This window comes from Triturus cristatus, chromosome 5_2 (assembly GCF_964204655.1).
Source record: "Triturus cristatus chromosome 5_2, aTriCri1.1, whole genome shotgun sequence".
NCBI lineage: Eukaryota > Metazoa > Chordata > Amphibia > Caudata > Salamandridae > Triturus > Triturus cristatus.
In genome coordinates this window covers 744,648,570-744,675,123 of record NC_140588.1, presented here as the reverse complement: position 1 = coordinate 744,675,123, position 26,554 = coordinate 744,648,570, and the positions used below count along the sequence as shown (strand labels likewise).

General features: G+C 44.6%; 1 protein-coding gene across 1 annotated transcript in view; it reads right to left on the bottom strand.

Annotated features, from left to right (window-relative positions):
- Positions 1–19,682, bottom strand: part of LOC146829214 (transcription initiation factor TFIID subunit 9-like) — a 145,996-nt gene extending 126,314 nt beyond the window's left edge. Inside the window, exon 1 of the mRNA XM_085607851.1 lies at positions 19,556–19,682. Within this exon, the coding sequence (XP_085463977.1) occupies positions 19,556–19,621 (66 nt within the window). The 5' untranslated portion in view covers positions 19,622–19,682. The remainder of the gene's footprint in view (positions 1–19,555) is intronic.
- Between the last annotated feature and the right edge of the window lie 6,872 nt (positions 19,683–26,554).

Sequence of the window (26,554 nt, the reverse complement as noted above, 5' to 3'; positions counted from 1 at the left end):
TTTGGGAAAAGATCCTCATCAATGCACTGCTCACCACAGAGGCCATGATTGTCCTGAGTAGGACAGCTTCCGGGTACCGGGTGGCATGGTCCACCAAGAACAAGATAAACTTGTTGCCTAAGGCGGTCTTGGGTTCCAGTGGCCCCACAATGTCAATGCTCACCCGCTCGAAAGGGATGCTCACCACAGGAAAGGGTTGGAGGGGAGCCTTCTTGTCAGTCTTGCCACTTGCCTGGCAAGTCTGAAAAGTCCTACAATGTGTGCAAACGTGCTTCTGCATTTGGGGCCAGTAAAAGTGGGTGACAGGCCTGTGATAGGTCTTATCGTACCCCAAATATCCTGCCAAAGGCACGTCGTGAGCCAGACCAAGCAGGAAGATCCTGTAGCATGTGGGTACCACCAGCACACGGGCTGCTTCGGGCTCAGCAACCTTAGGCTCACTGTAAAGTAGACCATTCTCCCAATAAATCAAATGTGATCAGGAGGGACCGCCTACTCTCTGGTCTGCAGCCTGCTTCTGCAAACCAACAAGAGTGGGGAACTCCATCTGCTCCTTGCAGAACTCCTCCTCGGAGGGACCTCCTTCCTGCTGCCAATGGGTCAGCTCAGGCAAGTCGCCCAGTTCAACCTCTTGCTTACCTGTAGGCTCCAGGGCATACCCCTCAGGTTCTGCCTCCTTCTGCACTGTCGGAACTTCAGGGGCTGGTTTCCCACACACCCTGTCCTTCATCTTTCTGGCAGGCACATGGGCCACTCTTTCAGGCTCCAGGTCCTCTGGATCACCCCTACTGGCTGCCATTGACCGAGTGGTCACACAGGCCCACTTAGGCAGTCCCAAAATCTTTAAATGAGCCTGGTGCTCCACCTCCTTCCAAGGTGAGCTCTCAAGGTCATTGCCAAGCAGACAGTCAACAGCCATGGATGGACTAACAACGACTGCAGCACCCCCCACCCCAAATTCTTCTCAGGGACCTCATTCATACACCGTACTGCCTCATAAGATGCAAACCATGCATAAATATCCTCCCCCCCCCCCTTCTGGAAATTCTAAATTCTGTACTAGGTCCTTGAGTATGCACTGGCTGTGCGCTGCCACCATTTGTACTGGACTCCACCGGTTTGGCCTTGATGTCCAGTTCTCTCATGCTCAATTCATGGGCCAAGATCAAGTTATGTTCCTCCAAAGCACAAGTGTTCTTGCTCTCCTCTGCCTTGGTCTGGAGCATCAAAACCTCCAACTCATGATCCCGGGCCCTGCGCCTTGAATGATTGATGCCAGCCCTAGAGGCTGCTCTCCCAACAGGCAAATCCTGGGATCTGAAACCACCATTTGGTGCAACCCCAGCCACATCTGCATCATCTGTCTCCTCTGCTTGTCTGGCCTCCCACCATGCCCTAAGGCCTTCTGTAGCTTTCTTTCCTTGAGCTGCTCTTCATGGCCATCCAAAACTCTTGCAGAATTGCTTGAGTTGCTCTACTTTGCAAATACTTAATATTTCAACATCGAACTCCAAGTCTGCAGCCTCACTTGCTGATTTACCATTCAGAGTAGTGGTCTGCACTACCTAGTGGTGTACACCAATCACTGTGGGTCAAGTACAAATGCAAGTTCAAATCCTCACCACTGACCACCAATGTTAGAAATGGGGGTCTCTAGTTGGCAGAGGCAGGTACCTTGGACCAAATAGGGATCCTTGCTTCTAGTCAGGGTAATGGGGATACAAACTTTAGATAACCCCTGCTCACCCCCTTGGTAGCTCAGCACAAGCCTACAGGCCTATCCCAAAGGCAATGTGTAAAGTATTTGTATTCAAATCACACAGTAATACAGTGATAACACCACAAATGGACAACACACCAGTTTAGAAAAATAAAGTATCTTTATCTAAACTCAAGACGAAAACAACATAAATCCAACATACATGTGATAAGAATACGACTTTAAAAAGGTTTCAAACAACTTGGCCTATAGAAAACTATGGATGCGCGATTTCTCTCAAAGTACCTGTAGTTGCGACAAAATTCACAAGGCCAAACAGCTGCAGAGATGGGCAGCGTGGAAAAACAAAGATGTGTCAGTTCCTGAGACCATGGGAAGGCAATGCGACAGTTCTGCTGCACACAGGAGGAGTGATGCGTCGTACCTGGTCTGTAGGGGTAATTGATGTGTAGATTCTGAGAGGGTTCTGGTCCACGGGTGATGTGTCAGGAAAACTTGCCACACCGGTACGATGCTTGGAAATCTGGGATGCGTCGGCGTCGAGCGGCACTTAGTCAGTTTCTTCAGCCGCGATCCCTCAATGCTTCGGTTCTTGCAGTGGCGACAGCTGCTGCGTCAGTTTCAGCAGTGGGTGGAGATTCTTCTCGCACAGCGTTGCTATGTCGGAAAAAACTGCTGCAAGGAGAGCGATGCGTCAATTTTCTTGTAGTTGCGTTGCTTTCCCAGCTCCCAACAACAGGAACAACCTCCAGAGGTCCAACAAAGTCACCTCTTGGCAGGTCAGAACTCGCAGCAAGGAAGTTCATGGGAGCTGGGGGTGAAGTCTTTGTGTCCCTGAGACTTCACAACAGGAGGCAAACTCATCTCAAGCCCTTTAAGATCTTCCTCAAGATGGGGGAACACAGCAAAGTCCTTGTCCATTCCTTAGCAGAAACAGCTACTGCAGGCCAACCCCAGACAGCACACAGCAAAGGGGTAGTACTACTCCCCCAGTTTCTCCAGCTCTTCTCCGTGGCAAAGGTTATTCTTGATACCAGAAGTAGTCTAAAGTTCTGGGGTTTTAGGCCGAATACTTATACCCCAAAATGTCTTTGTTCTCTTTCTGCAAGGGTCTCTGAGACGAGTCCAAACCAGTTCTGTCCTCACTGGTGCAGTCATCCAGGAAGGGCCAGGAACACTTCAAACCCAAGTGGCAGTCAATAAATGCACATCCCCAGCCCCTCTCACTCCAAAACCAGACAGTCAATACATAAACAGGCACACAGAAGGGTTAAACATGAAAATGCCTACTTTCTAGAAGTGGCATTTTCAAACACACAATTTAAGAACCCTCTTTACTAAAAGATGTGTTATTAAATTCTGAGTTCAGAGAGCGTAAACTTTATTTCTTCATTTTGTCCCATTGGGAAGTTATACTTGTAAGATGTGGCAAAACATTTCCCAATCTATCCTATGAGGCAAGATAGCCTTTCAATAGTGAAAAAGGAAAATTGGCAGTAGTCCACTATCAGGACATGTCACACACACCAGTACATGTCCTACCGTTCACATACACTGCACCCTGCCCAGGGGGATACTTTGGGCCTACCATAGGGTTGTCCTACTTGTAAGAAAAGGGAAGGTGATTGCCAGGCAAGTGGGTGCAATTGCCAAGTCGACATGGCAGGTAATAAACTGTGCACTGACACTGCAGTGGCAGGTCGGAGACATCTTTTCAGGGCTACTCATGTGGGTGGCAAAACCTGTGCTGCAGGCCCACTAGTAGCATTTGATTTACAGGCCCTGGTACACTTTACTAGAGACTTACCAGTAAATCAAATATACCAATCAGGGAGAACCAATTGTAACAGCAATTTACACAGTGAACACTTGCACTTTGACACTGATCAGCAGTGGCAAAGTGCCCAAAGCATCTAAGTCAGCATCAAAAATACAGGAGGTAGAGGCAAAAAGTCAGGGGAAACCATGCCAAACATGCTAATTCTAACACTCCCCATTGAAATACAATGTATGAAAGCCTGCTTTTGAGGGTGTATTAAAGAAAACAAAATAGTTTTAAGTACAGCAGACATGCTGAACTCATATTTGAAGGTGCTCCCATATGTGACGATGATGAAGGAAGCACAGTGAGATCAAAATATGTGCCCAGGATCACACAATCTGAGATCAGTTTATGGGTCAAGAACATTACAGTTAGGTTGAGTAGATTATTCAAATCACTAGACCTCCAGGTCTGGTAAATGTTTATGATATTTTGTGGGCTGCATGTACTTACAACAGCAGCAGTAGTCTGTTGTTTAACTTCCAAATAATAAACTGCAACTTCATCACAAAGTACAAATGATCAACTAGACTGCTAACATTTTTTACTGAAGACAAAAGTGATGCACTCCCGAATGTCATTGAACTGTAGAATGTAAAGCCTTTCCTTGAGATGTTAATGCCAGTATGAAACCAGCAGGTTAAAAATGTGAGCGGAGGTATGGATTTTTTGTGATTTAAAAGGCATCATCCGTTTTCAAAAGCGCTAAACACAAAAGGAGGGAGATGTCAGCACCTTTCCACATCTGGCTCTACTTATGTTGTCAGACATTTAAGAGCTCGCTTATTTTAAAATAGTTAGTTTTGGCAAACTTTGTGCACAGCAGGCACTGGCTGACCGCGCAGGAATGACTGCAGGGCCTGACAGTGAAGACAGTGCAGACAACCTTGCCATGTAATTTGTGCACAGACATGGCTGGGCGCCTACACAAGAACATCTGTGGAGAATTAGGCGCAGATCAGTGGCCAACCTCTGGTGTGCACACCCTTAGACTGCCTGCGGCCAACCACATCTGTGCACGGCCTAAGGACCTGCACAGGGAGGATCAGTGATAGTCTAATTTAGAATGTGATCATGGGTGACAATACGCATTGGGGGTGCAGTGTTTCCATTGCCTTTCTTGTATCCATGGATTAAACATTTGTGGCAGAGTTCCAGTGTGACCGTCTCTTCGTTGACACAGAGCAGCAAATTGTCTAATTCTTTAGAGGATCTTTCATCCTGTGCAAACACCAGTACCGGCAGGGCCGACAGGAAATGCTTGTGAGGATTTAGATTGCAGACACACACATGCATGCATACACAGAAACAAGTATATATGCATGTAATGTTAATGCTAGGCCATTTAAACAGCTAAAAAGTAACTTATCAGTGATGTAAAGGGCTATCAAGCAATAGACTAAAAACGTAGCTACTATGATGTAATGAAACCCCAATAATAAGTATGAGAAGTAATAGTCACATATGTTTCAGACCTGCTGTATTTTTAAAATGTGTTATCCTCTGGCGCAACAAGACCATGTTAGGTGCCATAAAATTTTAATTGAACACAGAAAAGCCTTTCATAACATCAATACGTATTTTAGAATGCATAAAATTTGAACTTGAATGCATCATGGATTGAATTACTTGTTTGTGTATTGTTGGTAAGACCATGTAACTAAATTCCAATCTGGAGAGACGGTACCAGAAACAAATAGAGCACTGTGTTATCCCCGTGCACTCGAGAATATAATGAAAAGTTCAGAACGTTTGCGTTGGCGCTCCTAGTGTCACGCGGAGTCCCACCGCGTCTTACAAATGAAAGTATGTTGTGAGGAGAGTCACCTTCTCACAGGACGAGGGCGCACTGTAAACAATGAAACTCTCGGGTTTCTTCACAAGTTTTCATTTATTAATTGAAGCGAAAATCTAATTCCATAACTTAAGCTTCAAGTGTTCATCAATTGAAAAATCATTGAAATATAATATCCATGTTTTTCTTCAAACAACGTAAATTATTCTTTGTGACCACATCAGACATCGTACTTGATTTTATTTACGCAGACATTTTTCTATATATTCTTTTACACTTGCAGTCACTCCTTGTTCACAGTTATGTATTTCTTTTTCACACTGTTTAACATGATCGAGTGTATTTTCCTTAGATGTGCTCTGTTGAACTATACAGTGAATCTAATGGTCCTGTTTAATTTACTTTTAGACCCCTGAAGAAGGGTCAGATGTGATTGACCCGAAATGCATTGGGTGGATGTCTGATGTGGTCACAAAGAATAATTTACGTTGTTTGAAGAAAAACATGGATATTATATTTCAATGATTTTTCAATTGATGAACACTTGAAGCTTAAGTTATGGAATTAGATTTTCGCTTCAATTAATAAATAAAAACTTGTGAAGAAACCCGAGAGTTTCATTGTTTACAGTGCGCCCTCGTCCTGTGAGAAGGTGGCTCTCCTCACAACATACTTTCACCAGAAACAAATAGGACATATCCACAAGTACTTTACTTAATCGCTGTAGAACTCCTTGCTTCCTAAACATGTGAATCTGACATCTAAATTGTCATTGACAAAATCTTCAGATACGTGGATTAGCTGTACTTTGTTTATTAGATTCCACAAGGAAGAAGACAATTCTAAAATGTTGAGTATGAATTCGACAGAGAAACACTGAAATTTCCTCAACACAAAATGGACAAATGCATTGAATTTAAAGGGTTGTTATGGTTGGTGGATAGGGATTGTTATTACCATTCCATATGAGCTGATCTACTTGTTTCAGCCGTCTTTAAAGAGCCTAGTGGAACTACAGCTTTCTTCAGGACTTACACAAGTCTCTGCCTTCTTGAAATAGATGATGCCTATGTGTAAAGCCTATTTCGGCTTCTGTATTCACAAAATCCATGCCAAGAATTATGACAATGAGGACCTCTATCACCAACCAAAGAGGAAATTCCTCTTTGGCTAATTTCAATAGGTTAGCTTCTTGCTCTTAACCCACGGAAGGGGGGATGGCACCTTGTAGTCATACATTCATCTGGGGTAGGCCACCTCCACATTTGCTGATTTCCTCCCAATGCCGCCGATTCCTAACACAGGGGTGTGGAATTTAATCAAATATCCTACTTGTCCATGGGGCAGGTTGCTTCATAAATCTACTTTTCTTGTAACAAAATCCACTTGTCCCTTTGGTGCCATGTAATGAGGCAATAAATTATGGCAGCAATCTCATTATACAAGTACTTTGATATAGCCTCTCTGATTATGCCAGGGCTCATACCATAGTAGTGTTTGAATACTTGCAATCCCTTTATGTTGCCACGTTTCCGCAGATCTACATAGTGGCTGAAGGTAGTGATTAGCAATAATTCCAGGGTTAGAAAGCCCTTTTCAGTCTGCGCAAACCTACTAACTTGCATGTTTTAAGGGTTTTCAACAACTCTTCTCTGATCTTTACCCACACTGAGAAATGTTGGAAATGTACTCCTAACAATGGCAGACGTAAACCTTCTTCCAGAGTTGGGAAAAAAGTGGTTGGGGGGGATAGTGAACTTGCAAACACTCAGGTTTTCGCATGAGCAAATCTGCACATGCAAATTTGGTCATGATAAAATGCAGTTCACAAATATTTTCTAGTACTATTTCTTCTCCTACTTCTGTGAATTCTTGGGAATTCACGAAAGCTGTATAGCTGCACTTAATGCAAGGATATATATCATGGGTACACTTTTGAGACTTTCTTTAATAATTGGGCCCCTAATTTGGTCTGGCGTTAACCATGACCTTTTGCGTTTATTAAAATTCTGTCTCTCTCTCTCTGTGTATCGGCTGGCTTCACTGAGTATCAGCATTCTGCTCTTTCACAAGGAGCATATTGGCACACAAAGTAGTTTTGTTTAGTGCCAGTAACAACTGCGGCAGTGTGTTAAAACCAAAAACTATTTTTGCTTTTGCCAATGGTGGTTATAATGGTGAGGTCCTGGCAGCTCCCACACCAATAAGGTTTTACAAAAACCATGCCAAAACAAGCCACACATTGACAAAACTAAAAAGCTGACCACCAATTTTAGACCTACTGATTCAAAAGAAGGCAAAAGGTTTAATCAATAGGCTGAATGGGTTTTGTTTTTCCTTTATTAAAAAAAAAAAAAAAAAAAAAAAGGTGACAAAGTAAGATTAGAAATAAAAGTGGAGGGCGGTTTCTGATCCGAGTCACGTGATTACAGAGCTACAAACAAGTGGACAATATTATGCTAACTGACCAGGTAAAAATCCACACAGTAGTTGATGAAATCTATAGAATTGTAGATAGTTTAGGTATATGGTAATTATAATAGGATTTCCCTTAAATTTAAAACAGTGGATGATAACTAAATTACAAATAAATAGAGATGTCTAGCACGAATTAAAATTAAATGAATGCAAACCATTCTTTTCCTTCAAAAAGGAGAGAGAAATGAAACTGATTGGCATATTATTGCTCTACAGATTGCTCTAGGAAAGGAATGTCCTTAAAAATCAGACGAACTAAAGAGAAGTAAGGATATGCCATAAGGTAATTGTTCATTTTGAAAAATTTTCTTTACACTTGAAATATTTAATTGAATAGGAATATGAGGCTTTAAAAATAGACTGAACAATTAGGACTCCCTTTTAAGATAAGATCATTACCTAAGGACAATAAACACAGAGCCTATTTGATAGAACAACTATGAATAAACATATGAATTTTAGAGGGTGTATGAAAACACATAATAGGACTGTAAAAACTGAGTCATATGAAAATTATGCTATTATCACCGTTTAATAATTAGGATATGATAAGAGAAGGAATGTATAAATTAGTAATATGAATGTAAAGAATTTAATATGATACAATCTATCAACAGGGATGTGAAACTATGGTAACCAACCAGTGCCAAGTATAGGAGACATACATTTTTGGGTCTTGAAAAAGATGGAATATTGAATAAAGCCATCGAAACGCGTCAACGCTGATATCAACATAATCCGTTGGAAGAAGTTCTCCTAACAAGATAAAATTATAGAAAAGGCTTAGGATGAACGATTGAGAAAAGATCATTGTCAGGACGGATGTGTAAATCAATTTAAAAAAACATTGTCTTTTCTTGTCTCTCTGTTATTTGTGTGTTATAGCTAAATGTTTCGATAGAGGAGGTTACTATCTGTGAGGTTGTGCTACATGTATTGTATTTTAAATATTAGACAGGTTTAGGTCTATTTTTAATTGCATTGGTATTGTGTTTTTAATAAATTTGATACAAATATTCTTTTGACATATAGTGACTATTATGGTTTTTTGAATTTGTGATGTTCCAACACATGGGCTTAAAATTTGGGGTGTGAATAAGATTGAATTTAATCGTTTTACAAATTATTATCACCAAGGGATAACACATTTTCACTACCTTTAGTAGTATCCTAATCCCCTGGTTGTAAAGGGGTCTCTCTCTCTCTCTCATTTCTTTTTGACAGTATTTTGATTATAACATAACAGCACATATAAATTAAGAAAACATAGTAAAGTTCAGCAAAACAAAACCAATGTGAGAGAATGACTGCGATATATTGAATATTATCACTCTGCTGAACACTGTAAAATGGGTCACATTGCTGTTTTTTGCCAATGCTTTTTGCCTTTAAAATATATCTATTCTGTTAGTAGAGGTTGTCTAGTGTGGTTTTTCAAAAAGAAACAGGTAGTGATGAGTTGCACTTCGCTCCCATGGGCAACGCTCTGACAGCATCTGAGCTCCGTTCAGGAGCCCAGTCTCAGGAAAGTTGGTGTCTAACATTCCTCTCCCACAACAGCTTTCTGCACTGGTGTTCCCTTAGATGCTTCAAACTAAGCTTTCTCGTTTAGTAGATTATTAGCATAGCTTCTCTGAACTGGAAGAAAAGGCAAAGTTCTCTGCTTCCCCGGAGAAGGTGTTTGGTAAACGTGACCTTACATGTTCTTCTTGAATAATGTAGTGCTGTGTTTTCTTTTGTTCTCCTGGGGCCACGGGATTTGCCTGTCCTAGGGCCGCCACGAAATGCTCGACTGGCATCGAGCATCAGAAATGGCATTTTTTAAATTATGCGGTTTTAAGGGGAATCCATTATGTACTGAAAAGATGATGAAGTTCAGCAACCTATGTGCAAGGAACCTCTGTGGGGAAGTAAAATTGATCTCTCGTCACTGCAGGAAAGAGAGTGAGGGGTGTTTTTCTTTCTGTTGCCTTATGTTTACAAATCCCCCTTTATGTTTTTTTTTATGCAAATGGGGAATACAGTAAGTGCGTGAGAAACCAAGAGAGCTGACCGAAACGCAGCCCACGACATGCGGTTGGTAGCATATGGAAATAAATATATTGATAAAATACATTCACAGAAGATAAGAATAGGCACGCTGGGATGAGAGCAGATGTGGTTTATTTTTTACAGGAGGCTCGGGTGTCATTAAGAGATCAGTAACAGTGCCATGTTTATGGTCGTGTCTGCCTTTCAAAAGCGCTTGCAGTAAAATGTGTGTGCAGGCCTATCTACCTACCGGTGACGACTTCTAGGAGGTGGAAACGCCATAAAGCCATCCGCCGAGTCTCACAAGGCCCACATGGAGAGGGTAGCTTGGACTGAGACGGGGTCAGAGAGAGGTGTGTGGCGATGCAGCCTTTAACCGGCATGCGCATCATCACTTCTTGGTTTTATGGGGTGTCTCCAGCTCTACGCTCAGTCATGCAGCAGCCTTCAGAATGATGCGCTGGAGCTGAACATCAAAAAAAGAAAAACAAAGGATCACAAAATGATGCACAGGGATGCTGCGCTGCTGAAGTGAAAGTGGAAAGTGAAAAGCACATCTGAGAAGGGATGGCTGACCAGGAGGAACAATGAGTGGAAAACGAATGCACGAATAAGAAGGCAGTATGTTTGAATGACCCAACAACGAATGGATGGTAATGATGGGTGTTCCAAATGTCTACAGAATAGATTACAGCAGGTCTTGCAGACAGCGGTGCTGTTTTAGGCTTGACCTAAAAAGAACAAGCATTGGCATAGCCAATAGATCTCGTCTTTGGGTCCGTATAAGTGTTTAGACATGCAACAGTGGATGTTGTTGCACCAGGGATAGTGTACTGCTTGAATAAATACTTATAAAGGTCCCAAAAGCGAGACCCATTGGCTATGCCAATGCTTGTTTTGTTTGCAGGGGAGTATTGTAGCAGGTGAAGAAGCAGGAGACTTTGAAATTGAATTGAAAGCCTCATTAAGAGTATGCCTTGGATCTGCAGTTGAGAAATCTTTAGCAGTGTTTTTGAGCATATAAACATCGGGCAAAGGTACCTGCTGCACAATTCTAATCATGACCCTGTTGTCATCTTTTAGCTAACAACGTTTATTAGTAGTTGCAAAAATAAGTGTGATCTGGAGTTTGCCCGAAGTAAAAATAGGGGCCACAATTTTCATCTAGCAAAATACACTATATTTATGCGGTGTACTTATAAGGAAGCTACTTAACCATCTGTGCACTTCCTAGACTGTTGATCTGCCGAAACAGTAAAATTGGAAGAGCGCACGTTAACTTATGAGGAGGTCATGTGGCAGTATGGGCAGGATGTTTTTGTAACCCAACTTAAAGTTACTGGTTTTACGAATATCGGAAGGATGAACGGCTGCTTGGACCCTGTGTGACAAGAAGCAGCGACGCACTATATACTGCTTAAAACAACGCCATGGAACTACTGAAAAATCTTCACAATACAGATTAGAGAGTTGTTGTCTGATTGAAGTATCTGGTTATAACCAGCGGGTTGTTTAAAAAGACGAGGTGTACTAAATGCGTTAATACTTAGCTGTTATTGTGGTGGCAGCAGACTGGGGCTGCGTCGAAGTCAGGGTGTCCTGCACTTACCAGTAGCTGTGGAAGGCAGCAGCAGCCAAGCTCCAGGCTCTATATGCTGGGTGCAGAACAGCAGGAGAGGCCTGGGCTGCAGCTTGTTTGCACAGGATGCAGGCGGGGGTGATATCACCCTTTCAATGTTAAATAATGTATCAACCACAACAATTAAGGAGCTTGGCGCTGTGGAGGACTAAAGCAGAGTATGTTGAAGCTCAGCTCTGTCCATTAAATTTAAAGTAAATGCGGCGCCGTTGGTAAAGGCGTCCAGCCATACTGTTTGGGGAAGTAGGAGGGGTTTGCTTTTGAGGAAAGGCAACATTCATTTGGAAGCACACAAGCCTAAAGTGAATGCGGCGCGGTTAATAAATAAGTAGCTAAACAAACTATATTTCAAGCAGAGGAGGGCAAAAGTAAATGCGGCGCTTCTATGTGATCAACTTTGGAGACCCTTTTAGGGAGCCATCTTGGAGCGACGTTCATTTGTAATTGAAAGTTCCCTACTATGAGAATGCACCCCCCCTCTCCGCCTCTACAGGCAGCGCCGCAGCATTTCCACTTTGTGTAAAGGTATTCGTGTTTATCCTTTTACCGCATCATATATGAGTGAGGGAGCCATGGTTGCACTGTCTGCCTTCCCTGTCGAGTTAGAAACAAAGTTTGAAGAGGCTTAGAAGACCAACTGCAGAATCTAAATGGGCCTGTGTCTTGAAGCCCCTGGAGTGGCCGATTACCTAGAGGAGCAAAATGAATTCTATTACAGGACCGGAGGCTTCGTATTATGCTTCTCTTTCTATTTATTGCTACTCACAGCAGCCAATGAAAACTTGTGTTATATGAAAAAAAAAAAACATTTCTCATGATGCATACATCACATCACTTCCTGCAGGGCCCCATAAGAGCCAGCCACACCGGAACTAGTCCTCTTTCTTTGCTGCTCACGCTGACAGTTAAGTTGAGACCTCCGATTTATTTGATTTTAATGGATTGTTGAATGTTTCATTGCATGGTGATTTATTACGTTGATATCGTACTTATGTGAGATTGCCGCTCTGTGCGCTAGTATCGGCGGGTGCGCCCTGCCACAACCCTCGGGTTGAATGCTCAAGCTGACGCGCTGCGGCGCTTGTGGTCTCCGCGGAGACCGGTGACGAGTGGGGCATTGCGCTTCAGTAGCGGTCCAAAGCGCGAAAGCGCAAGTGTTTCAAATACCTTAGACGCGGCGCCGGCCGCTTTGCATGTCTTCAGCGTGTTCGCTCCTTGCCTCCGATCAGCGCTCAGCGGCGCTCGGCCGCTTCACATGCCTTTCAGCGCGTGGGCGCTTGACTCGAATCAGCAACCGGTACCGCCCCGCCGTCGGCGGGCTTGAGATTGTGGATGTTAGGCGCTAGGGCTTCCCTGATATGCCATGACGCCTGGAGCCAGTTATTTTTAGTTTCGGTAGTGTTCCCACGTGCATAGCCCAATTGGGCTGGTTTAGTTGGATTTGGGCTACGCACGTCGAAACGACCCGTTTTTGCTTCACTTTTATCATTTCGACTGCGTTTTTCCTCGAAGAGCACTGTTGACGCCTGGCTGGCTGCAAAAACGACCTGGGCCTGGAGGGAGCACACCTCCTTGTATCTGATTTTGCTCTGTGGCTCCCCTACGCCCGGTGGGCTGTAATAATTGTTCTACAGCTGTTGCTGAGGAGCTAGGTACCGGTGCTGCTGTGCTGTGGGTTGGCTCCCCCCTTGAATTTCCTCCTTGCTCTTACCTTATGAGCAAATACCGCTACAAGTGTGGTTCCACGATGGATACGTGGGTGCATTATGAGGAGGATGACACCTTGTATGAAGAGGAGGTAGGAGGTCCTGCCATTGAAGACAATATTGTTGAGGCCCTGGATGCCTCTGTCCAGGAGTCGGTCAACAAGGCCCTAGAGAAAGCAGTCCCGGGGACTGTACAACAAGCTCTGGCGACGGCTTTGAAGCCCATCACTAAGCAGCTGGAGAGGTATGCAAAGAAGCATGGCTTCCCTAAACAAACAGAGGGGACGTCAGGTGACTCCCGGGGTCAGCCTCGGCCGCATTCAGAGTCCTACGAGGCGCTTCCGCGTCCGAATCAAGAGCGTGAGAAGGTTCAGGACACTGACACAGAGTCTACGTCCACCTCCTCTGACACCCCGGATGACTCCCCTCCTAAAAAGAAGTCCAGGAAGACTAAACATGCGGAGCCTTCCCCGCCGGCTCCTACACCCTTTACTTTCAATCCCGCAGATATTGTGCACCCCAGATCATCGGACTGGTTACCGGCTCCGGAGGTGGCTGCATACTTGCACGAGAACTTACGCAAGGGGTTTGATAAGGAGGTACGCAATAGGCTAAAATCAGAATGCCCAAGACCGGACCTCTCAGACAAAGTGGCGGAGACGCCGGTCATTGACCCCAGCATGCTAACGTTTCTGAAAAAGTTCGCCAAGGATCCCAAGAAAGGGATTGATCGCGCTTGGCGGGGTTGCCAAGACAAGCTCCTAAACGTGGTCGGGCCCCTGGCAAAAATTTTGGAGATGGCCCTGGAGGCGCAGGAATCAGGGAGTACGATTGACCCCCACGTGCTAGCAGGCTGGACCCAACGGGCTATCTGCTTGTTAGGGAATGCCAACTGCGCGATATCTACAGAGCGCAGGAAATCGATATTGATGCGGATGGATGCCAACCTTACTGAGCTGGCCGCGTCGGAACCTGGACCGCTGGCGGACGGGAACCTCTTTGGTGACCGATTTGTTAAGGACGTTGCGAAGTATGTGGGCACGTTCACTACCCTGGACAAGGCTCAAGCAGGGATCAAGCGCGTATTTCACGCCGGTGTTTTCAATAGGGCCGGACGAGGGCGGGGACGCTTGTTTGGCCGTCAGCACTCCCAAGGTCCCCAACGAGGAGATTTCGGATGCGGCAGGGGTGACTGGGACTCCACCCGTGGTGGTACGTTCTACCCCACCAGACAGCGCTTCAACAAGCGGCGCTTTAACAAAGGCTCCTACCGTGGAGGATTCCAAGCCGCCGATTCCTCAGGTGAGCGCTCCAGATTTACTTCCTCTTCCCTTAGGGGGGCGTACTCAGTTTTTCTTTCACAATTGGGCTCAGATATCACAAGACGCTTGGGTACTACAGACTGTTCAAGGGTTTCACCTAGAGTTTTTTCAGACGCCCCGTCAGGTACAGCGCCCCAGGCAGCTTTCTTTTTCCCAACTCGAGTGCGATTTTATCGATTCAGAAATAGGCGCATTGCTGCAGAAACACGCGATAGCTCCTTGCAAAGAGGGCCCTCGCGGTTTCTGCAGCAATATTTTTCTGGTACAGAAGAAAGGAGGCGGTTACAGGTTGGTACTCAATTTGAAGGATTTCAACCACTTTCTGACTTACAAACATTTCAAGATGGAGGGCATCCATCTGTTGGCGGATTTACTGAAACAAGGGGACTGGTTGGTCCGTCTGGACCTGAAGGACGCTTATCTGTCCGTTCCCATATATCGTCCCCACCGCAGATTTCTTCAGTTTCAATGGCGGAACCGGTGGTACGAGTATTTGGTCCTTCCTTTTGGACTTTCCTCAGCACCGTGGTGCTTCACCAAGGTGCTGAAGCCGGTCGTGGCCTACCTCAGAGAACAAGGGGTTCGCATGATTGTCTACTTGGACGACATGCTCATTATGGCGCAATCTCCAGAGCTAGTGGCTCGGCATCTGCGATGACCATTCATATTTTGCAGAACCTGGGGTTCGTGATCAACTAACCAAAATCAGTCCTCTCTCCCACGCAGACGATAGACTTTCTGGGGTTCGTCATAAATTCTCAGACGGCCCAGCTCTGCCTTCCGAGCTCCAAGCTACGAGATATCAAGAAGGAGCTACGCTCGTTCCTGTCCAAACAGATGGTCTCGCTCAGGGGGATTGCCCGCATAGTGGGCCTCCTTGCGTCATCCATTCAGGCGATAATACCGGGCCCCCTGCACTACAGGGCCCTTCAACGCTTAAAGATCCAACACTTACAGAAGGGCCTTTCTTACACAGACGTAGTCCCTCTTACCCAGGAGGTGAGGGAGGAGATGAAATGGTGGTTGGCCCACGTCGAGGCATGGAACGGCAGAGCAATCTTCGGCTCGTTGCCAGAGGTGGTCATAGAGTCCGACGCCAGCCGTTGGGGTTGGGGAGCGCGCTGCGGAAATATTTCCACAGGGGGACGGTGGTCCCTGGAAGAGTTAAATCTTCACATAAATTGTCTAGAGCTCCTCGCGGGATCCTTTGCGATCCGGACGTTGGCCCACCCGGCAGCTCTCATGTTGCATCCTTCTTCGGATGGACAACGTGTCGGCAGTCCGTTACATCAACAAATTGGGGGGCATGAGGTCCTCGATGCTGGTGGAGATAGCGAAAGCCTTTTGGCATTACTGCCTGACCAACCAGATATCGGTGGTGGCGGAGTACATTCCGGGTCAGTCCAACGTGGTGGCGGATTGGAACTCTCGCCACCTCAGGGACTACAGCGACTGGCAACTTTGCCCACGAGTGGTTCACTGGTTACAGGAGGTTTGGGGACGCTGCGAGATCGACCTCTTTGCTTCCAGGCTGAACCGTCAAATGATGCGTTTTTTCAGCTGGAGGCCGGACCCTCTGGCGCTGGCGACAGATGCCTTGGCACAGGAGTGGACTCAGCAGTTGAATTACGCGTTTCCACCGTTCATCCTCATTCCCCGAGTGTTCACTCAGGTGATGCGTCAGAGAGCGGAAGTGATACTGGTGACTCCCCTGTGGAAGTCGCAGCCTTGGTTCCCGTTGCTGATGGAGGCGAGTTGCGACTTCCCCAGGCGGATCCCTTGGTCCTCGACCATGCTCCAGGGCCCTCAGGGGGAGACACACCCGATGGTGCTATCGGGGCACCTGACCCTGATGGCCTGGAGACTTTCAGGCAGCGTTGGCAAATGCTAGGATTTTCGGACCAGGCTGCGAGCTTTATCAATCAAGCGTGGGCCCCCTCTACCAAGAAACGATATTCTTCAGCCTGGGGATGCTGGGTTCGTTGGTGCATGGGACAACATGTGGATCCCGTGGGGGCAGGATTACCCTATATTGTAAATTTTCTTTCGGAGAAGGCGTCGCAGGGTTTAGCCTACCGATCGGTTAATAACTTCCGCTCCACCATCTCGGCAGGCCACTCTCAGATCGAGGGCAAACCTGTCGGGATGCATCCTTTAATCTGCAAACTCCTAAAGGGCATTAGAGTAGCCAATCCACCCAAACCAAAGTATTCCTCTTTGTGGGACGTCTCGCTGGTTCTGTCCCTCTTCAATACTTGGCCAGACAACAATATGTTGTCCAGGAAACAGTTGTCGGCCAAACTGGCCATGTTACTTTGCCTAGCGGCTTGCAGACGTTCCTCGGATGTTAAGGCGCTCGATATTACAGGTAGAGTATTTACTCCGGAGGGAGTTTCGTTTAATATTACGTCTAGGACTAAGACCTTGTCACGTAGTGTGGATTATCATGCTTTTCCAGATAATGCTAAACTTTGTGTGGTTCAATGTCTCAAGACTTACGAAGAATGTACCAGGTCTCTCAGGCCTGATGGTGTAGTACAATTGTTAATAGCTCTGCAAAAACCGTATAAACCTGTTACTGCAGCTACCATAGCCCGATGGCTAAAACAGGTTATGCAAGAGGCAGGGGTGACTACCCAAGTGTTTGGTGCACATTCTGTTCGAGGCGCCATGGCCTCTAAGACTTTCATGCTGGGTTCTACAGTGCAAGATATCATGCGTTCTGCAGACTGGTCGTCTGAATCCACGTTTAAACAATTTTATTATAAACCGGTGGGTGATATATCCTCTGTTGTTTTTAATCAGCGTTAAACTAGCATAATACGAAGCCTCCGGTCCTGTAATAGAATCAAAAATTAGCTAGCATTCGCGCCAAGAATTTTCAATTCTATTAAGGACACGGAGGCGAGGATTATCTCACCCGGTTAAATTACTGTAATGTAATTTTTGCCCACCCGTGTTGTATATACTCTGTTTTGACAGAAGTTACGGGTTGTTTATTTCTATTCTTTCAGGATCTGACAAGAAGATGGATTGATCCGGTGTACAGAGTGACGTGTTTCCCAGCTGGTCTGGTGTTCTTCCACGTTGGAAGCTGTTGTTGATGAACTTTAATACTTGTTGAACTTTAATTACTTATTGGACTTCTGTTCGGAGCAAAGAAAGAGGACTAGTTCCGGTGTGGCTGGCTCTTATGGGGCCCTGCAGGAAGTGATGTGATGTATGCATCATGAGAAATGTTGTTGTTTTTTCATATAACACAAGTTTTCATTGGCTGCTGTGAGTAGCAATAAATAGAAAGAGAAGCATAATCCTCGCCTCCGTGTCCTTAATAGAATTGAAAATTCTTGGCGCGAATGCTAGCTAATTTTTGATTCTACGTCGGAGTGCCCCGGACAGCAGCTTGCTTGCATGAAATGCTGGTGGGGGTGACATCACCCTTTGAAGGTTATTAATGTATCAATCACAACATTTAAGGAGCATGGAGCTGCGGAGAAATAAAGTGGTGTATTGAAGCTCAGTTCTGTCCGTTAAATTTGATTGTAAAAGGAGAGACGTTGATAAATAAAAGGCGCCTGCGATGCTGTATGGGGAGGTGGGAGGGGTTTGCTTTTGAGGAACGGCAAAATGAATGAATTAAAAAACCTAAAGTGATTGCGGCGCGGTAAATAAGTAAGGATCTGAACAAACTACATTTCAAGCAGAGGAGGGCAAAAGTGAAGGTGATGAAGTGACAAATTCAGAGGAGGGGCATGGATGTTTGAGGGCCGGAACTGCAGAGGAGTTCGTGCTTGGCTGTTCGCAGTGCTGGCGGACCGAGAAACGGCAGTACTCTCCCATTTACAAAGTATTACTTCAACGCATAGACGTGCAGTTACTCTGCCTTGAGAATAAAAAAACTGTAGCCTGCAAGAGGGGGAGGAGAGACTGCGTGTAAGACAAGAGCGGCCACGCTAATTAACAAGTACAAACTTGTGCACGCTGTAAAAAAAAAAAAAACAGCCATTAAACGGGTTAACAAGTGGGAGGGGTGGGGGGAGTGCAGCCAAGAGAACACACAGCGATTCCCTTGCGGGAGCGAGTCTTTGGCACCATTGGTTTGGAAGTTAATTACAAACAGATGTTGCTAAAGCTCGCCTCAGAAATTGAATCGTCAAACGTGCATGTATTTGGGCGAAAAAAACGAACCGATTACTAAAGTTCACTCCTATACATCGCATGCACGCTGCGTAGACGAGACCTAAAAAACAAAGCAGCAGGCATTTTCTAGATGGACCCAGAATTTGGAACAACATCCCTGTATACATCCCACCACTGCTCCAATTTAGGAAAGTGTTGAAGAGGCAGCTCTTTAAAGAGCACTACACAAAGGAGCAAGAGTACATGTCTGCTCCCAGAACCCAGCTACCCCTATCATTTAGTGAGCGAATGAGTGCCTGCTGTCTTTTGGCTACAATTGTGCTACACAGATAACACATATATACAGATAGCATATTGACAGGGTGGATATCCTTTCTCTGACCGTTCTTTGTTCTGAGACAATTCCTTATACCAAAGAACTGCCAACGCTTAATAAGCATATTGATAGGGTGGATATCCTTTCTCTGACCGTTCTTTGTTCTGAGACAATTCCTTATACCAAAGAACTGCCAACGCTTAATAAAACAAGAATAGCGACAAAATACACCTTACTATGGTTATGACTAATACTCCTCCCCCCCATCCCCCCGCCATTCCAGTACTGTATCGATATGTTTACGTGTATGGGAGCACGACATATATTTCACTCAGGCACGACATATATTTCACTCAGTCAAAACACCAGAAAGGAGAAAACAACTTTAGACCGAATCCATGCAATGAAGGAAAGTAACACTTAAAAAACGGAGCGAGGGGCATCGCTGAAGGATTCCCTAAGAGACGGAGTTGAAGTAGCATGAGAGCTCAACTCTGCTCGGAAAGATCTGCAACAGCTACAGCCATCACTTTCCCTGCGCAATCGGAATTTATGACTGAAGTATTCTTTGCGGCCCCGTACACACCTGTGCATCCTTTGGGGTGATCTTAGGAGCCGCCATATTTTCCTGTTCCACTACATCCGGAAACATGGTGCGTGTGCTTCCGGGTCAGCTACGGTCGGGGACTAGGAAGGACGGACTAGAGGCTTAATATGGCAGCCGTGCTCAAAGCGGTGCTCTTGAAGTGACGTCACGTAGTAACCATAGCGACGGAGAAGGGGCACTGAAATAAAAAAAGGACTATAATTTCTCAAACAAGTAAATCTTAGAGGTAATTATCTTTTCCTTAAAAATGCGTTATTACTTTACCAGCTGTAAGCGAATGTGTTTTCAACACCTCGGCTTAAATGCCACCCAATGTGTACATTGGCACACTTGAAGGAAGTCTTGCTTATGTTAACAAGTACATCTTCTGCGCAACTGTACCAGCCCGCCACTTTGGGTATTTGGTATGTCATATTTCGCTTGCCACAGTGATGATAGGCATGCCAGGTAAAGTTCGTCCAAGGTACAGTTGACTTTATGTTTGCGTGGTGACTCGAAGTATATCCGGTGAACGGCACACCATTTTGTGGGCAAATACAGAGTTTGTAAAGCGATGATCCAATGTCAACAGATTTAGTTATAAAAAATAAAAATACAAAAGCATAGTCGTTTTCATTATTTCGGTAATTGACACACCACTTTGGAATGATGCATATTATATTTTCGTACACAGTATGTTAGATTGTGTCAAATAAGTGTTTGTAGGCACAACAAACATTATTGTGTAAAGAGTAGTGTGACACGTAGTGTAGTTCTGCAACTCTTTATTTACGCAAATACACCAACACAGGCTCCGCGTAGCGGAGCGCAAGGAATGCTGCCGCTCAGGTTGACATCAGCTGTCCAACGGTCATGAACTGACAGCTGGTGACAAGGAGGGCAGTACGGTGTCCTCGCAGGGCCCTGCGACAGCGTAACAACATATGGTGTCCTCGCAGGGACACATAAGGCAAACATAACACATCCTCCTCCCTTGGAAAAGAAGACAAGCATTGGCATAGCCAATAGGTCTCGCTTTTGGGACCATCTAAGTATTTAGTTATGTAGCACAATATCCTTGGTGCAACCTCATCAACTGTTGCGTGGCTAAACACTTATAAGGTCCCAAAGGCGAGACCTATTGGCTATGCCAATGCATGGTGTGGTTGTGTGTGTGTGTGTGTGTGGTTGTGTGTGTGTATGTGGTTGTGTGTGGTTGTGTGTGTGTGTGTATGGTTGTGTGTGTGTGTGTGGTTGTGTGTGTGTGTGTGGTTGTGTGTGTGTGGTTGTGTGTGGTTGTGTGTGGGTGGTTGTGGGTGCGGTTGTGGGTGTGTGTGTGGTTGGGTGTGGTTGTGTGTGTGGTTGTGCTGGAGCGGGTAGTACAACATTTTGTATACCCCCCATTTCTGCATGTTAATATTAATCCGAATAATCTATTAATTGTAATATTATTAATCTGTTTGAAGTGATAACTCACCAATTATATTAACGAAAGAATTACACATGGGATCTGCATAGCTAAACTACTTGTATACTAATATATGTACGCATACTAATGGTAGAAAATTAGAATATTGCATGATAAATGTTGCTTTTGTGACGTAATTGTGAGTTGCACCAAATGACATCACTGGGTGAATATAAACGCTTTAAATGTTGCTATCATGCTAGATAATTACTTACATATAGGGGAATTAGTGAGGGTTTAACATTTTATTAGCCATTCCAATGTTTTAATTACGTTTTGTGTTTGTTTTGCTTAAGTTGACCATTTGGGCCTAAGTAAAGATGGCAGACTGAGACACACGACGTGACTACAACCGTTTCACGAGGTTCTGGGTGAAGTGCGCCTGCGCCACCGCCAGCAACAGTGGCCTCGTCCTGACCCCAGGCAAGATGTACCCATCAAGGATACACTGGGAGAATCGCCAAACTCACAAAACAAAGGACTGTCTTTAAAACCGGAACCAGCAAGTGTGATGACTTAACCTAACGGACTATATGAGAACTTTACCGAATGAACCCAAACCAGCCAATCAGGACAGCCTAAACCTGATTTTTGTTACATTTTGACATTAGTTTCATTATAAAAGTAGGTAGACAAAGCGAATTAGAATCGATCCCTATTTCTGAGCCAATTTTACTTTTCCTGACGTTATGCTGACGGAGAGGACGGTGACACTGCTGGACAGCTGTTATCCTGAATCTTTGAAAGACTGAATTGCTGCCTGACTTTGATGATTTAAAGACTTTTCCACAACTTGATTGACTTAGAGGACGACTAATAGCCAGATTAGGTAAATATGATGTTCGGTGATTTGGTTTATGACTTATTGAAATTGAAATTGATTAGATAAACGAAATTATTATTCTAACAAACAAATGTGTCGGGTGTTTTATTTACAGAAAATTAGAAAAAGATTAAATGTAGATTAAAGAATTGTATCACCAAATATCCAAAATCAACTAACTGATTCATCGATTAAACGGAGGGAATATCTCGAGGTTCTGAGTTTAATAAAGGTACTTAATGTAGGTTCAGGTAAATTAGGTTCCTTAGTTGAAAAGGTATTCCTTTCATTTCAGCGTTTGGACAATTTATCTCTCCCGTGAGAACGGACCAATGAAGTGTGAGTGTTGGTGTTATGAGCCCCACCAATGAATGTATTGAGTGAATGTGTTAGTGTGATATTTGATCTGTGACGAAGGGAGGATTTAAAATTCCACACTGCATCAGTTTATCTGGTAGCAGTATGATGGTTGTTATTGTTTTGATTTGGTGATTATACCTTGTAAATTGATTATTGGTTATTGATTGATATTGGTTTATGTATTAACACTCTATGTTGAGTCGCGTCGAGTTCTATGTTGTTTGCACGGCTTCTGGGATGTAGGAAGTCGGAAGGTTGTAACGGTTCCGTAGTAGAGCAAAGGTAAGCGCTGCTCTCGGGAAAGACGGAATTGTTGTTGCCCTGTAGGTACACAGGGAAAAACGTGTATCGATTGAAATTGCACAACTCATTGTCTGGGTTCGATCCGGTGACATCGTCGCGTGTTACCATTAGAAATATCTCCTGTATGAAAGAAGTGTATGGTAGCGAAGGTCACCTGTGAAGTTTTGGTCTTAGGTACCAGGAGTCCAAATGGCATTCCAATAACGCTTATCACTAGAAAGGTAATAGGTGCTCCCTAAGCTTGTTAGAAGGGTAAAGTAGAGGGGAAGTGCTACTTTATCAACGTATGTCATAATTCTGTAGTAGGACAGACTGTTCGCTCTTCTCGGGAAGGACAGGATTCTGTGAGAACGTACTGCATTTTCTTGTGTGAAAGTGTGAAAGTGCGTGAATGTGAAGGCATTCGGGCTAATTGTGAAACTCTAGTTTTATTTCTCAGGAGCATTGGGTCTCCAACCAAGTGTCTTAAATCTGGAGAAACGGTTAGCTAATGCTTGTTAGAAGGGTAAGGTAGAGGGATGTGCTACTTTATCAATGGAAGTAACGATTCCGTAATAGGGCAGAGGTAAGCGCTGCTCTCGGGAAAGACGGAATTCTCGTGAGAAAGGTCTATTGCTATTCCTTGGTTAGCGAAGCGGACAATGGTGGTGTTTTTGTGTTGTTACTAACAGAATTGTAAAATTGAAACAAAACTTACAGAGGGAATTTTATAAAGGAGGGGTAGACAGGAGCAGGAGCTGCAGCAGCGGCTGCCGATGTAAGAATGACCGCGCCTGGATTGGCCAGTCTGTCGGAAACGTAGAACGCTCCTGATTGGTGTTAGTGTACGCCGCGCTAGGAGTAGAGAATCACAGGGTGACGTAGACGTTCCGGATTGGTGCGTTAGTGTGAGTCGCGCTGGGATTGGAGAATCACAGGGTGACGTAGACGCTCCGGATTGGTGCGTTAGTGTGAGTCGTGCTACAATTGGACAGAAAAACGGTACGGTTAAAAGGAGAAACTAGTGAGACATGAAAAGACAAGGAAAATGTATTACGATCCGCCTGAAAAGGAGAAGAAGTCCTGGTTCGGTAGAATTAAAAAGTGGTTTAAGAAGGACAAACCGATTGTAACTAGGGAAGGACAATTACTTCCTCCACCGAAAACCCCTGCATCCTTTATGGTTGCGAAATATGGATATCACACCTGTATTTGGTTAGACAATTGGGTAAAGTATACTGAAAATGACGGAGTTTTGGCTTTTCCAGAACATGGTTCATTTAATTTGGCAGTTTTGAGAAATTTAAGAGAGAAAATGATGAATTTAGAACCGAGACCTAGACCGACCCAATTTGAAGCATTGACAGAATGGGAAGATGAGATGCATGACCGAGAAAGACAGAGAAGTGGCGGAAGGTATAGATACATGTTTGGTAGGTCATACGGACATGAGAATCATGATGATCGAATGAGAAGATGGCGGAATGTGAGTATGACTGAGGGCTTGTTTCCCGTAAGAACTGCAGGACAAAATGAAGGAAGAAAATGCACAGAAAAGAGACATAATGTGGAAACGAGAGGGTATGGAGTTGTAACGCCCTGAACGTCTCAGGATCGTTTAACAGACACGATAATGAGAACGCAACCACTTGTGAAGGTTTAGTTATTTTAATGAAGGCAAAAATAATACAAGGAATAAACAAAGGTTATAGTCACTGGAATCCTCCAGGCTAAGTACGTTACCAGCCCACAGCACGGATGGTCCTAACCGTCCTCTGCATATACGCCGATCCCGGCGTATGCCAACAGAGGGCAGAAATGAAATGGCCGACAATGCCAATCGGTAGGCTGTGAGGGGCACGAAGAGTGTTGGGGAGAATCGAGGAGTCAGGGAAACACCCAGCCGGGGTCTCTACCTGAAGGGAGCAGCCGCTCAACCTCTTCCTCAGACTGCACCGGGACGCGGAGTCACCTCCTGGTGATGCGTCACCGATACCCCAATCACAAGCAAAGAAGACTGAACCGAGAGCAGCCGCTCGATCGATCCTGTGGACTTCCGAGTCTGTAACGCGGCAAACACCTCCTGGTGTGCGTTACAGCTGGCAGTCCCTGTATCTCTGGTCGGGCTGGGAGTTACGACTCCAACCAGCAAAAGCGCCACTGCGCTTTGACTCAGCCGAGTCAAAAAGCGAAGGTTAATGGTTATCCGGTAGAGCTTCCGGGTCCTTCACAGGTGACGATGGGGCCAGACACGGCCCAGGGAGTAACGACTCAACCTACCTCCGTTCTTGCCTTACTGGAGCACCACTCCGGAACACTGCTTCTTCACTAAGCAGGTACGTCGGTGTAAACACAATATCCGACAGCGTTGTACCTCCCGGTTCCTCCCTTTATAGGGCGTGTTTTCCTTGAGTTATGTAACAGCTCTCCTGTTTACATAAGGGCGTGTTTTCCTTGAGTTATGTAACAGCTCTCCTGTTTACATAAGGGCGTGTTTTCCTTGAGTTATGTAACAGCTCTCCTGTTTACATAACCTCTCAACCGCTAAGCATCCTGGGAGATGTAGTCCGTTTTCGCTGGTTACCGTTTTCCTCCCCTCGCATGACAGGAATTCTTGACAGGAGTGAATGAATCAGAGGATGATGTTCTTGATGACATGTTCTATAAAAATCCACCCCCATATCGGCCAGAACCAGAAATATTAATACCAAGTGCCCCAATGAAAGAAACTTTTCGAATCATAAAATCGGAACCAGAGTTCCAGGATTTGGGAAAAAACAATTCCATTAGAGAGGTAGAAAGGAAGTCCGGAAGTAGAATAAATGGTGAAAATTCTGCGGAACTAGCAAAGACAACCTTAGAATTTACAGAGAAAATAAGAGAATTAACCAAAAATCTGGAAGCTGTAGCAGTTCCAGTAACGATAGGTCCAGTAATGCCTATTTTTGATAAACAAAAAGATGGCGAACATTGTTTAACGGTCCCTTATGAAAGCAATATACAGGTTGAACAGCCAAAACGGAGTCAAAATGACAATCCATGGAGACAGACAATAAGTATGATTGAGCCAGATGTTTCAAATAATCCGTTTGTAAGTCAGAATTGTGCAGAAAGACGTATAACAACAGTGGAGTCATTATTAGAAACACAAAAGGATTCTGGACAAGGTAATGTAGAGAAGTCAGTAGGACCATCTACAGAGGAATTAAGTGAATGGTTGAGAAGCTTGCAAAAGAAAGACATAGAATCTCAGTCAATAGATGTGGCCAAACTACGAATGGTACTGGAAGAGTTAATTGTAGGAACTATCCCTACGGAGGAGTTAAAAACCTACCAGGATGAGGAGTTGTTATTTCTGTGTAAAAGCATAATGTGGAGAGCAAAAAGTCTCCAGGAAAGATTAGAAGAAGTAGCAAATGAAATGGGTATAGATATTGAAAAGGTAAGAGTCCTACAGAAACCACATCGAATAGATTTCACTGAAAAGGACATTGAAAATATGAATACCACAGGACAAATGAGTCAGATTAAGGAAATAATTATTTTATTGAGAAAATGGGGAGATGTGGACAAATGGAAAAGTAGATGGTATCGAAAACGAGATGATGCTTCAGTTAAAACCTTTTCAGCTTTCCCTGTTAGAGAAAAAGAGAAGGTAGTAACAGAATGCCCTATGAGAGAAATTCCAGGAGGAGGATATGTACATGTCCCATGGACTAGGCAGTATATTTTGTCATTTACAAATGACTTCCCTCGACTACGTGAAAAACCCGTCGAGTGGTATAGACAGGTAGACAGATTTATGAAATTGTCCAAAGTATTATGGATTGATCTAAAGAGCCTGTTTGACATAATAGCACCAGCAGATCTATGGACAGAGTGTAAAATCATGATAGATTGGCCAACACAAGAATACCCAAGGGATCCAAAAACAGGGGCTCCAGACCCGAGGTAATGAAGAAATACGAACAGGTTATTGCCTTTCTGAAAAATAAGGTTCCACCTAAAGAGACAGATTGGGTAAAAATTGACAGAACACATCAGTACATGCATATTATGAGAGGCT